The 16,958-nt window shown below is 44.1% G+C and overlaps 1 protein-coding gene across 1 annotated transcript in view; it reads right to left on the reverse strand.

Moving 5' to 3' along the window:
- LOC140426614 (LIM/homeobox protein Lhx4-like) overlaps positions 1-15,968 on the reverse strand; it is a 117,922-nt gene extending 101,954 nt beyond the window's left edge. The window contains exons 1-2 of the mRNA XM_072511605.1: positions 15,884-15,968; positions 13,156-13,327 (exon numbers count right to left, since the gene is read on the reverse strand). Coding sequence (XP_072367706.1) covers positions 13,156-13,327; positions 15,884-15,959 — 248 coding nt within the window. The 5' untranslated portion in view covers positions 15,960-15,968. The remainder of the gene's footprint in view (positions 1-13,155; positions 13,328-15,883) is intronic.
- Between the last annotated feature and the right edge of the window lie 990 nt (positions 15,969-16,958).

Raw genomic sequence — 16,958 nt, forward strand, 5'->3', positions numbered from 1 at the left:
CCTGTTACATTAGTAGAGCCGTCATGCAGTCTAACAGGAGCTGGAGCTGGACACACTTCCCGCACATGAAGGACTCGGGGCATCGGCCGCATCCCTGAACTCCCACATTGAGCACGAGGAACATAACACGGGTCTGGGATCTCCTGCCATTTTTACACTTTACCTTAACTGATTCCAAATATAATATCAAATAATGAATAAGTGAAAGGAATAAAGATTTTACTTACCAATCACAATACTTACCAATACACGAAGAGTTAAATTTCTCCCAGCTACTGCTAATTGGAGCACTTTCCTGACCAGCCAATCAGGTCACTGCTTTGCTGTGATATCACTCTTCAAGGTAAGTTTTTAAAGATTTTAAAGAGGAAAACTTAACTTCCCGATAGACCCCTGGCCACTGCTCCCGCCGAAAATCTGAAGGCCGCTTCTCCGGCAGCTGTGTCCCCGCCGCTCTCCTCATGCTCTTTTATCCTGTTTCCCTGCCGCTCTCCTCATGCTCTTTTATCCTGTGTCCCCGCAGCTCTCCTCGCGCTCTTTTATCCTGTGTCCCCGCCGCTCTCCTCGCACTCTTTTACCCTGTGTCCCCGCCGCTCTCCTCACGCTCTTTCACTGAGTCTCCTCTGCTCTCCTCGCGCTCTTTCATTGAGTCTTCGCCGCTCTCCTCACGCATTTTCACCGAGACCCCGCCGCTCTCCTCGCGCTCTTTCACTGCAGGCTGTGATGTCACAGTTCAACTTTTTTCCATTTCTCCCTGCCCTCGAATCTCCCTCTTGATCTTTACTCGGCTGGGATCCTTACAGCGATTGTCTTTTTCCCCGCAACAGCCACATTTTCCCCACAACAGCCAATCAGCAGCTCCGCTCTACTGCCCTCTGCTGGATTCTTGCCTTGACTTGAACACCTAGGGTGTCTGCTTAGGTACACTTTCTGGATGCAGTGACCTCAATGCACTGACACAAGTTTCCCCCGCAACAGCCAATCAGCAGCTCCGCTCTACTGCCCTCTGCTGGATGCTTGCCTTGACTTGAACACCTAGGGTGTCTTGCTCAGGTACACTTTCTGGATGCAGTGACCGCAATGCACTGATGCTGTTTAGCACAGGGCTAAATCGCTGGCTTTGAAAGCAGACCAAGGCAGGCCAGCAGCATGGTTCGATTCCCGTAATAGCCTCCCCGAACAGGCGCCGGAATGTGGTGACTAGGGGCTTTTCACAGTAACTTCATTTGAAGCATGGGGAAACCACGATCAAGAAGAATGAAGGCATGTCAGCAGCACCATTTTGGAAAGTGGCATCGGAACAGACAGAGGCTAAGGAACTGGGAGAATGGGATGGAGTCCAGAATGTGGGGTATGAAGAGCTGTCATCGAGGTAGCTGTGGGAGTCAGTGGGTTTGTAATGGATATCTATCCCCAGAGATAGAGGGGACCCCCACTGCTCCAGGTCCCGACACCCGCCCCTCCACAACTGATCTTATTTCCAGGCCGCTCTAGCTTTAACGAAGAGTCATCCAGACTTGAAATGTTAGCTCTGTTCTCTTTCCACAGATGCTGACAACCCGGTGAGATTGGGCAGTATTTTTTGTCTTTGTTTCATTAACCCACTTCTTCTGTCTTTTGCCATTGGTAGTGTGAACAATGTTCATGATCCATTGACCCTGGTACTGGTTACTCGTGCCAGTGAAAGTAGAACAGTGGTTATTCTCATGTAATCCAGCATGTTTCAATGATGGTGGGAATAATTCTCAGATCTCGTTACTGCCTGCATTGCTGCACTGTAGAGCTGTCTGTGAAGAGCAATGATCCTGCTTCTGCAGCAGTGCAGTATCTGCATTGCACTCAATACCAGTTTGTTGCAGGTTCTTAGCCATTGACAGATTCACAGCGGGCAGCAGATAACATTAAATTCAGCTCATGCCAAAGGTTAACAATGGAATTATAGTAAATAAATAGAGCTGTGGTATTCAAATTGATTACTGCCAATGGCAAGCGCACATTGTTTGCCTGCACTCCATAAGCAAATGGTTCGACAACAGCTTGCATTTACATGGCACCTTAACATTGTAAAATGTCCCAAGACACTTCATAGAAGTGACAATCAAACACAATTTGGCACTGAACCATATAAGATATTAGTATAGTGATCAAACACTTAGTCAGAGGCATATTTTGAGGGCTATTTTAAAAGAGCAGAGAGTGGCAATGGCATTTAGGGAGGGAATTCCAGAGTCTATGGGCCTAAGAAAACTGATGGTCTGGCTGCCAAGGTGGAAAAAAAAATTCAGGGTATGCAATTCAAGAATCCAACTGCAGACTAGTGATGCCCAAGTTCTATCACTGAATTGAAGCCATCTGTTGCAGCCAGGCACATACATAATGCAGAACCAGACCTACACACTCCCAACATCAAGTAATAAAGAGGGAAAAGCCCAACATAAAAATTGCTTTCAAGAAATAGGATCTTTTAACCTTATATCAATGTACCATTGTGGAAATCTTCATACAACTGCATTGTAAAACATAATGGCACAGGGCACGATTAGTGTAAATTCAAGCCTGGTGGAAGGAGGGAACAAAACTGATTTATCTCTCGACTGCCTTTCCATTAAAGAGCAATTTTAATTCAAAGCCATGTGCAATTCAAATTCACTACCAATTCAAATTTCAGTGTACAACTTATTTCAACAGGCCATACCAACACCATTACCTGCTCCAAATCATGAAACCGTCTGACTTGCCGATATTGCCATTCTTTCATCAGCGCTGAATCAGTAACTTAGAATTCCCCACTTAACACTATTCCAGGAGCTTGACCAGCAGTTCAAGGACAAGTCTCACCACCATCTACTAATGGCAACTGAGGACAGATAATAAATGTGGCCTTGCAAGACCAATATCCCGAGAATAAATGGTTAGAATTTGTGGGGTAAATCAAGAGTCAAGGGCCATCTGACTCTATACGTTGAAATACAAAGAACGTACCACATGAAAAACCTCTCAGACCCCACCAGTCTATACTGACATTGGTCATCCTGTCATGTGAGAGTGCCTTTAAGAAATGGATATTTAAGCAATGTACCTTTAAGAAATGCAGTGATGTCAGAGTATGGGTGGAGCTGGATTTTAGATCAGCCATTTTGCAGTTTAGTTTTCAGTTTTGAGGAAAAGAGCTTTGGTGTGTCTGTGTTTGCAGTGAGCTGGATCTGCTGTGATCTCTGCCATGAAAGACTATCTCTGGATCATTTGGGTGATTTAAACTCATAATAGTAAAGCCTTTAACCTGATGTGTTTCTGTTTAAAGGTGTTAAGTCTCTTGGATGTTGAAAGGAATAACTGAAGGATTATTTAGTGTTGTAATATTTTCGGGGTTATCTTTTAAGTAAGGGGTGTTAAGTGATCCAATGTTTATTTAAAAGGTTAAATTAAGTTCATGGAATAAACATTGTTTTGTGTTTAAAAATCCACGTGTCCATAATTGTAATCCCACCCCTGGAGAACAAGCCGTGTGTTTCAAAAGCAACAATCCATTAAAGGGGGGGTTGGTTGGACTCCATGATACATTTTGGGGTTCTGAAAACACCTCTCCCATAACAATCCACACAAGGAAGTTGTTCTCATCACAGTTCCTCACACTGTTTCCAAATCAATGCAACTCCCTTTCCTTTATCCATTTCTTCAATGTAATCTTGAATATTGATATTATTTCTATGTCAGTCATGAAACCTGGAAATAAACTGCAGGCTCACAACTCTCTATGTGAAGAACTTTCCCCTACCCTCTGATCTAAATCTCCGAAATTAAATCTTACAAAGTACAGCCTCTCAATCTTGACCCCATAATTGTTGAAAACAATCTGTTTCCATCCACAATGTCCCTTTTGTAATTTAAAAAAATTGATTATATCTTCCCGTAATCTGCTTTGATGTAGTGAAAAATGAGTCAGTTATCCAAAATTTTCTTCATATTTTTATGTTGTTCTAGTCTATTTGATTCATAGTCTCTCAGCAGCCTGAGTATTTTTCCTATTGTGTAGAGCCCAACATGGGACACAATATCCTTAATGCATTCTAAAGGTATCCCATAGATTAATCATTACATCTTGACCGTTATATTCTATAACAAGATAAAACCCAGAATTCTATAGTATGTAATTCTATGACTTTGCTCTAAAGTCAGATCAGGCCCTAACTCAAAGAGGGTAGATCATTTGGTCTGGATGGAATGCATCCACGTGTTTTAAAATAATTTAGGAAAGACAGAGCAGTGGCCCTATTGCTCATGTTTAATAATTAATTGGAAAAGGTAAAGTGCAGAGAACTGGCAGGCTGTTAATGTTACACCTATATTTAATATGGCGGATAGAACATGCCCAGGATCTCTAGATCAGTCAGCTTAACATGGATATTAGGGAAAGGAGATAATAGAAAAACAGTTGGAAACCAAAAATATAAGACAGGGCTTTCAAAAGGGAAAACATTTCTTGAACAACTCTTTTGAGAATGTAACAAAGAGTAGACAGCAGTAGATTTCCAAAATTCCTTTGAGAAGATGCCATCTAATAGACTAATGAATAAAGTCAGCACATGCAGTCAGGAGACAAATAGCTAAATAGATAGCTTGATGGCTGAAAGACAGAGAACAAATGTTAAGGGTAGCGATTCAGTGTCAAAAGATGGAATGTGGGGTCCCACAAGGATGACCCTTGTTGTTCACAATTTTATCAATAAATTAGACTTTGGAATCAAAAATACAATTTCAAAATTTGCAGACAATACTAAATTGAGAGGGATTGTCAACATTGAAGGGGACTGCAGTAAATGACAAGCAGACGTTAACAACCTTACAGAATTGGGCATAATGTTGGCAAATGAATTGTAATATTGGTATGTGCGAGGTATTACATTTGAGATTACATTTGGGGTGAAAATAAAGGAGACACATATTATTCAGAAAATCTAAATATGGCAGAGGAACAAAAGGGTCTGGGTTCCCACGAAACTGAGCGAGCGACTGACTTTGCAGCACTCTGAAATTTATCGCCCAGACCTTACTCTGTGACAAATATGTATGCAACAGTGCTAAAAAGTTAAAAGGGATCATGTGTTTAAATCAATGGGTTGTGCTCGATAACTAACTTTTAAAGGGAACACTTGGAGTATAAATATGCAAGTTACTAAAAGTCGTGCCACAGATCAATAAGGCCTTTCAAAAAAAAGCACATCAGGCATTAGAATTTGTTTCTGGAGGGATAGAATTGAAATGGAGACAAGTAATCCTAATCCTTTATTAAACCTTGGTTGCACCACATTTGGAGTACTGTGTACTGTTCTGTCAACATATTATATTAAAGCTGGGGAGGGTGAAAAACAAGACTTTCAAGGATGATGCCTGAAATCACCTTGAGGTTATGCCAAAAATAAAAGCTAATTAATGTGGCTGCTGGAATTCTGAAATAAATATAGAAAATGCCAGTCAAAAACAGCAGGTCAGGCAGCATCTGTGGAAGGAGAAACACAGATAAGTTACAGTCCATCTGGCTCTTCGTAGCCCTGAAGAAAAGCCATATGGACTCCAAATATTAACTATGTTTATCTACCCACAGATGCTGCCAGACCTGCTGAGTTTTTCCAGCATTTTCTGTCTTTATTATATGAGGTTATACCTATCAGGAAAGAATGAACTGACTGTGTCTCTTTTCTCTTGAAGGCTGAGAGGTGAGGTGTTAAAAATGATGGAAAGTTTTGAGAGTAGAGACACAGAGAATGTTTGCGCTCGGAGGAAAGAACAAACCAGGAAGCCATCAATATGATATAGTCACCGAACGATCAATAAGGCACTCAGATGAAACTTCCATACCCACTGTGTGGTGACTATGTGGAACCTAGGGACTAGTTGAGGTGAATAGTATTGACAGAAGAGGCTAAATAAGCACCTGAAAAGATTAGGGAATAGAAGGTTATGACAGTGTTAGGTGAGAATGGGATGAATATAAATGCTTGTATGGACAGGTTGGACTGAATGACATGTTTCTGCTCTCCATACTTAATGCAATTGCTAACCGTTTTTTTCAATCTGAGATGTTGCCTTTATTGAACCTTTACCCCCAAATCCTGCAGCTTTTCCTCAGCATTGAACCTACATTCGTGAAAAGCAAATAATGGCTGCCATTTAGTTTTAGCAAAGTTCATCGCCTCACACTTGTTGCCATTGTATTTAATTTGTAACTTTTAAGGTCATTCTCCTGCTGTTACCTTGATAATCTTTCTACAACAGGGCAGCGCCATGGCACAGTGGTTAGCACTGCTGCCTTACAGTGCCAGGGACCTGGGTTCAATTCCAGCCTCGGGTGACTGTGTGGAGTTTGCATATTTATTATAGAATTTACAGTGCAGAAGGAGGCCATTCGGCCCATCGAGTCTGCACCGGCTCTTGGAAAGAGCACTCTACCCAAGGTCCACACCTCCACCCTATCCCCATACACTAAGGGCAATTTTGGACACTAAGGGCAATTTAGCATGGCCAATCCACCTAACCTGCACATCGTTGGGCTGTGGGAGGAAACCGGAGGAAACACGCACACACGGGGAGGATGTGCAGACTCCGCACAGACAGTGACCCAAGCCGGAATCGAACCTGGGACCCTGGAGCTGTGAAGCAATTGTGCTATCCACAATGCTACCGTGCTGCCCATGTTCTCCCCGTGTCTCCCTGAGTTTCCTGCCGGTGCTCCAGTTTCCTGCCACAGTCGAAATATGTGCAGGTTAGGTGGATTGGCAATGATAACTTGCCCCTTAGTGTTCAATCATTAGTTGGGGTTATGGGGATCGGGCGAGGGAGTGGGCCTACGTAGGGTGTTCTTTCAGAGGATTGGTGCAGACTTGATGGACAGAATGGCTACCTTCTGCACTGCAGGGATTCTATGAAACGTGATTCCTATTTTGGTATCAGCTACAAATTCAGGCACCAGCTAGACTTAAATCCCCATCGTTGCTGTACACAGTGAACACAGGTGACCCCAGACTGAACCATGTTGACGTCACGATTTTCTCTTTCGTTACATTCTTGGTCATTTCCACCTCAATTTCTGATTTGAATTTATCCCGGGGACTATTTGAGTCGTCTCCAATCTCCGGCATGCACCCCCGCTTGATATTCAGCCGGAAACATTTTTTAAGCATGAACGCAGTTATTTCTCTCAGCCCCTTCAGTATTTTGGAGTCTATCCCATCAGATCCGGGCTCGTTTATCTTGCCTCCTTATCTTAATCCATCTCAGTGTGGCTAATCTTCCTCGGAATTTAACTCAGTCTGTCACTGGGGTCAGGTAAAGATCTAAACTGGTGATTTTCAGGTTCTTTAAAAGAAAATAAGAACAGATTTTAACACCGAGTCTAGTGGCAGGGCGGTCTCGGAGAAGGAAGCACAATTTGAGAGAAGGATGATTCCACACTGGGATGGGGGAAGGAAAGGAGTTCAGGAACCGCGGCCTCATCGTTAACCCGAAACCACAGAAAAGTCGCAGAAGGTTTCTAGTCAAAAATATCTGGATCGCCCTTAGCGTTTGGTCAGTTTGCAGCTGTTAATGCAGCCTGACACTGCACTGTGACGGCCCGGCAGCAACAACACACCAATCAGGTGATATCACAGACTTGTGGTTACATGTTTACAAATCCCTTTCGAATGGGGAATTGGAGATAAGTGAGGGGCGGGAGGTCGAGTTACTTCACTCGGTTACCAGCAGTCCCTAGGTTGAGTACACACACACACACAAATATACACTCGCATATATGTGAATAAACAATTTCAGTAACATCCAACCAAAGATGAACTCGCCACGGGTAAACACAGAACGAATCATTCGCCCATTCCTGAACTTTGCTGCAAATATTACCCTCTGTGAGACATCCCCACAATGAGAAGGAGGTCTCACACACACCAGAGTGATCAGTGGATGAGTGATGCCCATAACCCATCTCATTTTAAATTATGGACAGTCATATCTACACACACCGAGTTAGCCAATTTCAACTGTGAGGCTTAGATACAGTACATCCTCAAGGTTGCTTGGAACTGGTTCTTTCGATGTTTTATTAAAATACGTTTGCAATGAATATGTTCCATTTTTCGGAGGGGGTTGTTCACACAGGGAGCTGGTTTTGAGATTCTCTTGCGCTACTGGGCAAGGAAGAAAACGAGCAAAGGACATTTCTACCGGTGGTTACTGAGCCGATCCGCAGTCCAGATTTATTACGGAAAGGTAAGGGGTCAAGGATTTTGTGAACTCCCCCCCGCCCCCCCCCCCCCCATGTTCAGTCTCCAATCTGATCTGAGTTGGTTGGCGGGATCAGAGCGGCTCGGACCTTAGAAAGGAATTTTCAAAATGAGCAGAAAGACTAGGAGCAGGTTGGTCGAAGATTCTGGGTTAGTCAAGGTGGAAAGCACAAGATTAAGGCGCGAAATGTACCCTAAAATTCAATTCATGTTTAAACAAGACAGTCACATTTCACACTTTACTCCGGCACACATTTCCCCCTCTAATCCGGCTCACATTTCACCCTCTAATCCGGCTCACATTTCACACTCTAATCCGGCTCTCATTTCATCCTCAAACCCGGCTCACATTGCACCCTCTAATCCTGCTCACATTTCACCCTCTAATCCGGGTCTCATTTCACCCTCTAACCCGGCTCACATTTCACACTCTAATCCGACTCATATTTCACCCCTAATCCGGCTCATATTTCACCCCCTAATCTGGCACACATTGTTCGCTCTGATCTGGCTCATTTATCACACTCTAATCTGGCTCACATTTCACCCCTAATCCGGCTCATATTTCACCCCCTAATCTGGCACACATTGTTCGCTCTGATCTGGCTCATTTATCACACTCTAATCTGGCTCACATTTCACCCCTAATCCGGCTCATATTTCACTCTCTAATCCGGCTCACATTGCACACTTTACTCTGGCTCGCAATTGACCCTCCAATCCGACTCATATTTCACCCTCTAATCCAGCACACATTTCACCCTCTAATCCGGCTCACATTTTACTCTCTAATCCAGCTCACACTTCACCTTCTAAACCGACTAACATTTCATCCTCTAATATGACTCACATTTCACTCTCTAATCTGGCTCACATTTTACCCTCTAATCCGGTTCACATTTCATCTCCTATTCTGGCTCACATTTCACCCTCTAATCCAGCTCATATTTATCCCCTAATCCGGTTCACCTTTATCCCCTAATCCGACTCAGATTTCACCCTCTAATCCAGCTCACATTTATCCCCTAATTCGGCTCACATTTCATCTCCTAATCCGGCTCACATCTCATCTCCTAATCCGGCACACAATTCATCCCCTAATGCGGCTCACATTTCACCCCCTAATATGGCTCACATTTTACCCTCTAATCTGGCTCGCACTTCATCCTCTAATCTGGCTCACATCTCACCCTTTAATCCGGTTTACGTTTCACCCTCTAATCCGGCTCGCACATCATCCTTTAATCTGGCTCGCACTTTACCCTCTAATCGGCTCACATTTGTCACCCAGTTTGCTCTTCACATCCTGCCAATCCAGAACTGAAATCCTGACCACACTTAACAGATTCCTTTGTATTCGATTCAGTTTCCTTCCCCGGATTTACTCGATGTAATTCTCCTCCTGTCTGTGAATTGGATTTAATCCCGGCTGCTCGTTAGCATCCCCTCTCACAGTCCGTGGTTACAAAGCTATTTTTTAACTAACATGCATTTATTGTTGCAAATCTGTGCACTGTTAAGCAGAAAATTATTTTCCAGGTAATGGGACATCCGGTTTGTTTCAGAGACAGAACCACAGGTTTGTATTCCGTTTGAGATTGAATTGCAGCCGGGTGGAAGTGCCTGGTCTAAGAAGGGTGAATAATAGGTAAATTCTCAACTTTTCCCCTTTATTCCAAAAGGGACAATTTCAGTTTGGAGTGACAGAAAGGGGCAGATAGGGTCATGGAGTAGCAATTCGAACTGGTGTTTCCTTTTTTAAAAAATCTTTTTTTGTCATGTCAGCAATCAACATAAACATTCTCAGATGTTGTTTTATTTGAATGTCTGCGGGTTCTCTAACGGGTCGGAGTATTGCTAACCAAGAGTGTTTACAGAGGAATGGGAATCCCACATTGAATCGCTACCTGGGCCATGGGGCATCAGTCGCTGTGAAACATCAGCCGCCGGCCCGTGTGTGCTGCACAGTCCCCTCACAGGACAACCGAGGGTTTTATAGGAATTCCGTCTCAACACAATCGCCGATACTGCTTTTCTCAACGGTTGAAGATAGTTTTTTTTTGTTTAAACTTCACAAATTCTAAATGAAAACCTGTCTCATTCATCCCCACCCCAAAACACACGCCCGGTTCAAAAATCCCTTCACTACTGCCCCCGAAATCAGGCAATGTTTCCCTTTGCAGATCACTCCGATCTAACCACAAATCACACAATAGTCCGAAACCTCTCCCGTTTAAACAGTGTTAAGACATTGTAGAGAGGGTCCAGTTCAATGTGAGGGGTGACATCCCACTTCAAAGGCCTGTAACATTGTCTTATCCTTGTTAAATTACCTCCCCAAATTGAATCAGCGATCACACAATTATCTCGGCTTCATAGAAATAGTGACACATTCTTCCCAAATAAAGATCACCCCCTATATCAATGATCCTCACGCCGGGATCGGAACAGTCCGGTTGCACAGGCACCGCAAAACCTGCAGCTTTAATTGAAACAATCCAGCCCTGTTCCCACCCTTGCTCCAGCTCAATTTAAACACTTGAAACTTTGCCTTTAACAGGGGGAAAGTGCTTTATTTGTCACACTGTACGTTTAAACCTCGGTTTCCATCAATTGCCTTCAGCTCAAAGCAGAAAACCGCTGGGTTGGGACTGACAGATGTTGTTTCACGAGGTGATTAAGGATCCGGATTTTCACTGGAATATTCGGTGAGAACCCGCAGACCTTAATCGGCTTAGTCGGAGGAACGGAAATGAACAGAGCGGCGAGAGGGAGAGGGCGAGCATAACATCAAACCTTGAGCTGAAAAGATCAAACACAGCACAGGGAGAAGGGAGTTTTCAAACCTAACATCGTATCTATAGGGACTTCTAAAGTGGCTGTTATCTGACTTGTACAATGTTGACTAAAATGAAAAGGACTAGTCTGTTCCAAAAATTATACAACGCAAACCGACCCCCCCCCCCCCCCCCCCCCAGTTTCAAAGCAACATCTTTATACACTGTGGCAACGTTTTTTTCGTTCGGAGTCCCACCATTTTCAGCTCCACAAAAGCCTTTCCAAATGCAGCCGGCCACCCGTTCTCTCCCGCAGTTGCAACATACCAGCTGGTAAATCCAAAGCCTGCAAATCAAATCGGCTTCTTTGCTTTCCTATGAAACCAGCCCGCTTGCAGGCAGCAGCATCTGATAAGCAAGTGTAGGAAATTGTAATCTACCTCCTATTGCTAGCTACAGCTCTGCCTATCAGATAGATGTCTCTCTCTCTCAACGCGTATCTATTTATCTATTTAAATTATCTCTATTTAAATATCAGATTAAAAAAACTAAATGCACATTTAGCTCGCTTTTTAAGTACACATTTCGGCTTATTTTGAATCATTTGCTTTCTAACATTGTTAATTTAATAATTAAATGTTTGTTGTGTATAAAGTACAATAGACAAGACTGAAATATTCGCCCACAGATTCTTCCGTGAACAAGTCACATTTACATTTTCCATGCCCTTCCCTTGAGATCGGTTCTTTCTGGGAAGGTGAAGAATCGGTGGTGTCTTGTTTTACACGGTGGACGGGTAACAGGCCTGGACTACAGAGCAAAAACCGCGGAATATATTATCGCACAACAGCGTCCCGCTGTTAATAAAGGTCAGCAAACTTGGGCAGACCGACTCATTTAGCAGATGACGTTCTCAAATTGGCAAACTGCATCGAATTGATTGCTAATTGTATCCAATTCTCAACGCTGAAACCGCAAACTATCGACACACAACCTTTATGCAACAGGTTTTGTAACATTGCCACGAATCACCCCATACTCGCCGATAATATTGTTAGGACCATGCTAATCCCACAGCAAGTACCTGTCACTCCATACCCGCCCACCTGTGCAGCCCAGCCCAATATGGATACTCCGCTTGGCATCTTATCAGACACTATCTGGTCAATTATCTCATTTCGGTCTAACCTATTCGCTCTAAATAGTGGAAGCATGTTTATCCTTTCCCTCTTGACAGGAAATATTCCGCCCCTCTCTGTTGTGACTTGTTATTTAAACAGTCCCACCCTCTTCAACTGTTTCCTGGTCTGACCTGTGCGTTTTGTCCTGGTTTTCTTGCTGTGGCGAACCTAATGTGACACAGAATGAGGGCAACAGAGCACTCAAAGCAGCACACCACCAGATTAATGCGGATTGCTCTGTATGGGCGGCAAGTGTGGAAGGGACAATGTTGATCCGGCCTCTGCTTACAACGGTGTCCCTCACTGTGAATATACACGCCACATAAGTCACTGAATGTTTTTGAATTCGTACAACACAAAACTAGATCCATGCATCAAACAGTAAATGGCATCGAACATGAACAATCTGTGATATTTTACAAGTCAGTATTAATATGGAAAAGGCCGCATGAAAACTGTATGTCTTTAGTTAGAAACGAGATTGCTGGCTGGGTTTATAAGTATGCACGAGGCCCGAATTTCTACATAAGAACGCCAAATGGCGATTCACCAGATAGAAATGGGCCTTTAATTTGTTCATCTAAAGGGGTGACACTGGGCCACTTAGAAAAGTGGAAAGATTAAACATTATGGTAAGTACTCGGGCAACACCTATATAATAAACGATAACGACTTAGCCACAGTGTGCAAATAATTGCTCAAACATAATATTGTGTATATCAAACGACCCCTTTGTACGGTGTGGTGCCGAGCACCATGGAAGATCCCAAGCGGGCCAATGCCTCCTCTCCAGGGCCAGTGCAGTGGATGTGGTGGGAATGGACAGCGAGTGAGGATGGTGCTTCGTTGCAACGCTGCACACCCTATTCCCTCCCACAGCAATACCGCACTTCGACCCTTCCTCACAAGCAACCCGAAGTGACTCACTTGAAGAAGTCTTCCTTGCAGTACACGTTGCCGCCCCTGGAGAAACATTTGTCGATCAGCTGTGCCTGGCAGTCAGCACATTTCAGGCACTTGCTGTGCCAGGAGCGCTCCAGCACCTTCAGGATGAACTTATCCAGGATGTGCTGGTTGCAGCTTGCACACAGCGGGATCTCTGCAACAACAAAAAAGAGAGGAAGCAAAAGTTAATAATCATTTGGAAAAAAAACCCGCAGAGATACAGCACCAATCTCCATAACATTGGAGGTGCGGGGATATACACGTGAGGGAACCGGAGGAGGGCAAGGAATAAACAACAGGACACGAAAATGGGCCAAGAAATCTGCGCAAAAATAATGTAGGTGGCAAGAAAGAAATTTGCACCAGAATTTGGATAGACAGAATATGAAAATAAAATTAAGCTGATATCTGCTGAGGGATCTCTCCCAGACGAACAAACTACCGTTGACTTGGTTTAACAGGATTGTTATTATTACTTCGAGAATACTTCTATTGAAAGGTTAGACCTCCCAGATGCTCCACTTATTATTTCTAACTATTTTGCTTCCTCAGCCGGGATTGTTACCTGGCGCATGGAAGCTCAATAATTCACCCTTAAATAGAAAACTGTGGGATTATTTCACAGACTGTCAGCGGCTGGCCCTGTGACTTGTATAAACACACCCGCATTCCGATTTTGGGGGCAAACAGTGAAAGAGACCCGGTGCAGTTTCACCATGAAACTCCTCGACAATATTCGGCAGTTGACATACTTAAAAGAGATAGGGGATTTTGGGAGTGACATATTCTGACACATGAGGAGAGCATTTGAAACATATCGGAAAACAGACACACACAAAAAACAACTCAATTGTAACAGAGTTATATTGAGCTGGAGATTAAACAGAGGCGAGGGAGAAAAATGAATGAAGCGAGAAACGGTAAAATTCTGAAACTCTACACCTCCCGCCAACCATTAACTCGAATTAAGACACGACAGGTACCTGTAACTATCTCTTCCACAAACATTGAAACCTTAAATTTGCTCGTGTTTAGGAAGAAAATGCTTTGTTTCTCATCGATGTGACATTTTTAAAAAACTGCCAATAATTTGAAAGCAGCCAACAGTTGCGCTGTAGGAAGGGGAGTGTGGGGACCAGGGATTATTTGGCAGGGCTGTGTTAGTCTGGGATATATTTGCTTTTATTCCATTACAAAAGGCATTGACAGCAGAAGCCCATGTGGATTGGGAAGCAGGGCAATATGAATCAAACAAATGAAGTAGGATGGAAATGTGCAAGTGTTTGAGATTTGAGATGAGGGTACAGTCCCTCCAAAATGGCCCACACCGAAAAGGGTCCTACAGCCTTTTAGCTTCACCATTATTTCACGGGACGGATTTGTTGCGACTGTTAAGAAGCTGGTTTGAAGCAAGTTAACGAAATACTGACAATTCGTTCTATTGACTGGAACACAGGCGAGAGTTACCCGAAACGGACAACGCTCTAGTTGCAAGTCGTGAGTCAGTAATTATTTCTATCCACTTTTCTCTATTAGACACATGATAAAATCCCTCAATCGCTGTTCCCAGTCTAGGTACGAGTATCCCTATCTTTGACTATATCAACATTTACACTTTACTAACCAGTTTTAATACATGCTGGGAACCCTGTTTAATATTAGTATTTGATACATCGCTCTTTCAGCCAGAGAGAGAGAGAGGTTAATAACACACTGCGGGCTATTGATAGGCCTCGTCAATAGAAAATTGTAATTGACAGACACCTGTATATTAAAATGTTAAGATAATTTCCCATGTTTTCTAAATATTTGCACAAGTGGACTCCCCCCATTGCAGGGCCCTGTCGTCTATTTATTGAATGGATAAGGTACACTCACCCTGAACGGTTTCACTGTTAAACGCTTCGCCCCGCGCTGTCTAACACCTCACTGCCGGATTAGATGAACACATTCCCCTGGCTGCTGGTTTACATCTGATATCACCGCCCCCCTCCCACCTCCCCAATGCTTAAATCTATTCTGCCGACTCAGTGGTACTTGGCTTTCTTTTGCCGGGTAGACCATCAGTAATCTCAGCTAAAATGACAGCACTTGCTGCAGCGTTAGCAGACTGAAGTTACCTGCTGACTTTCCCCCCTTATCATTGCCCAGTGGCTGGGCAGTAGTGAGGGGATATCTGCGGCCAACTTCACCCCGGCTGTAATATTCTCAGTGCAAAGGCAGCACTCTCTGTACTAGGGCATTCCTGGCACCATGTATTTTCATAACAGGTGATGTATCTAATCGGAAACCACAGTTTTAATATATATGTATATATATAAAACCTACCGCAGCATGCGTTCCTATTGATAAAGTTGCAACACTCGCGCCCTGACCCAATCTGAGGTTTATATCGCAATCGCCATCAATAACAAACTGCCACTGTGCTCTTTAATCTAGGCCTTATTGCTGCAGCCTAAAATTCATTGGGATTGCCTGTCCAAATTCCTGCAGTCAGCCTTCCATCCGATGTCCCAGTGATACTCTCTTTCTCCCACCCTCTAGACACCAGGTTACACCTCCGTCACCAAAGGTAGGGTACCCACCACACCGCTGCCCCTGCTCGCCTGGTCTTTAGCAAGTCTGCAATTAACAGGTGGAGAGAGAGAGAGAAAGAAAGAGAGGGGTCTTCCCGCGGCTTTGAGCGTCCCCTGTACTGAAAGATCCTTACGTTGCACCGTGACTCCCAACAGCTCCCGAACTCCTTTCCCAGGACTCTCTGTGGCCATGGCTGCACTTTGCATCATTGAAAAAAAAACGGAGTTCCCCACCTCCCTCCCTATATAAAAACAAGAAAAAAATAAAATAAAATAGCTTATGTGTCTCTACTTAATATAAATCCGGCCTGTCTTCCAAACGGATCCGTCCAGATATCAATAAATAAATCCAGTGCCCCAGTGCCTGTGTAGATGCGGGGTTCCCTCCTTACTGATGCATCCACATCTCTATCATCCACTCACTCCAAGACATCATGACATCATCGGCTCCCACCTGCCAATCAGGCACCGAGGGTGTCCCCCTCTTCCTCCAGGGGGCGCGACTTGACCATAAGAGGAGATCATTGAGTCTGGATGGGCGGGATCTCCATTCATTGTGGCTTCATTAGAGCCAATGCGCCACCCATTCTGGCTCCCTTTCATTTCCATGGGAGTCATTCATGCCGCAGCGGACTTGCTTGCAGCACTTCTCGCAATCCCCTCTGCCAATGCGTGGCACCGAAAGCAATAGCTTGCTGTCTTTTGCTCATCGATTCTTCATTCCAGGCGAGATCAAGACTCCGTCCGTGCTCGGGCATTTGCACAAGTTAATTCGAATATTTCGCAGTCAATCGTTCCTAATGCCATTTGATGCGGTTAAAAGATTGACTGAGTGAACGTGCTCTGCACCCTCAGCTCGGTCGCCTGGCAGGATACATTGAATTGAACTGGACGAACCATATAAACACTGTGGCTACAACAGCAGGCCAGAAGCTAAGAATCCTGTGGCGACTAACTCACCTCCTGACTCCCCAAAGCCTGTCCACCATCGATAAGGCACAAGTCAGGAGTGTGATGGAGTACTCGCCGCTTGCCTGGATGAGTGCAGCTCCAACACTCAAGAAGCTCAACACCATCCAAGACAAAACAGCCCGCTTCATTGACACCTCATCCACAAACATTCACTCCTTCCATTATTGAAGCACAGTGGCAGCCCTGCGTACCATCTAAAAGATGCACTGCAGGAACTCATCAAGGTACCTTCCAAAC

This window comes from Scyliorhinus torazame, chromosome 7, assembly GCF_047496885.1.
Source record: "Scyliorhinus torazame isolate Kashiwa2021f chromosome 7, sScyTor2.1, whole genome shotgun sequence".
Classification (NCBI taxonomy): Eukaryota; Metazoa; Chordata; class Chondrichthyes; order Carcharhiniformes; family Scyliorhinidae; genus Scyliorhinus; species Scyliorhinus torazame.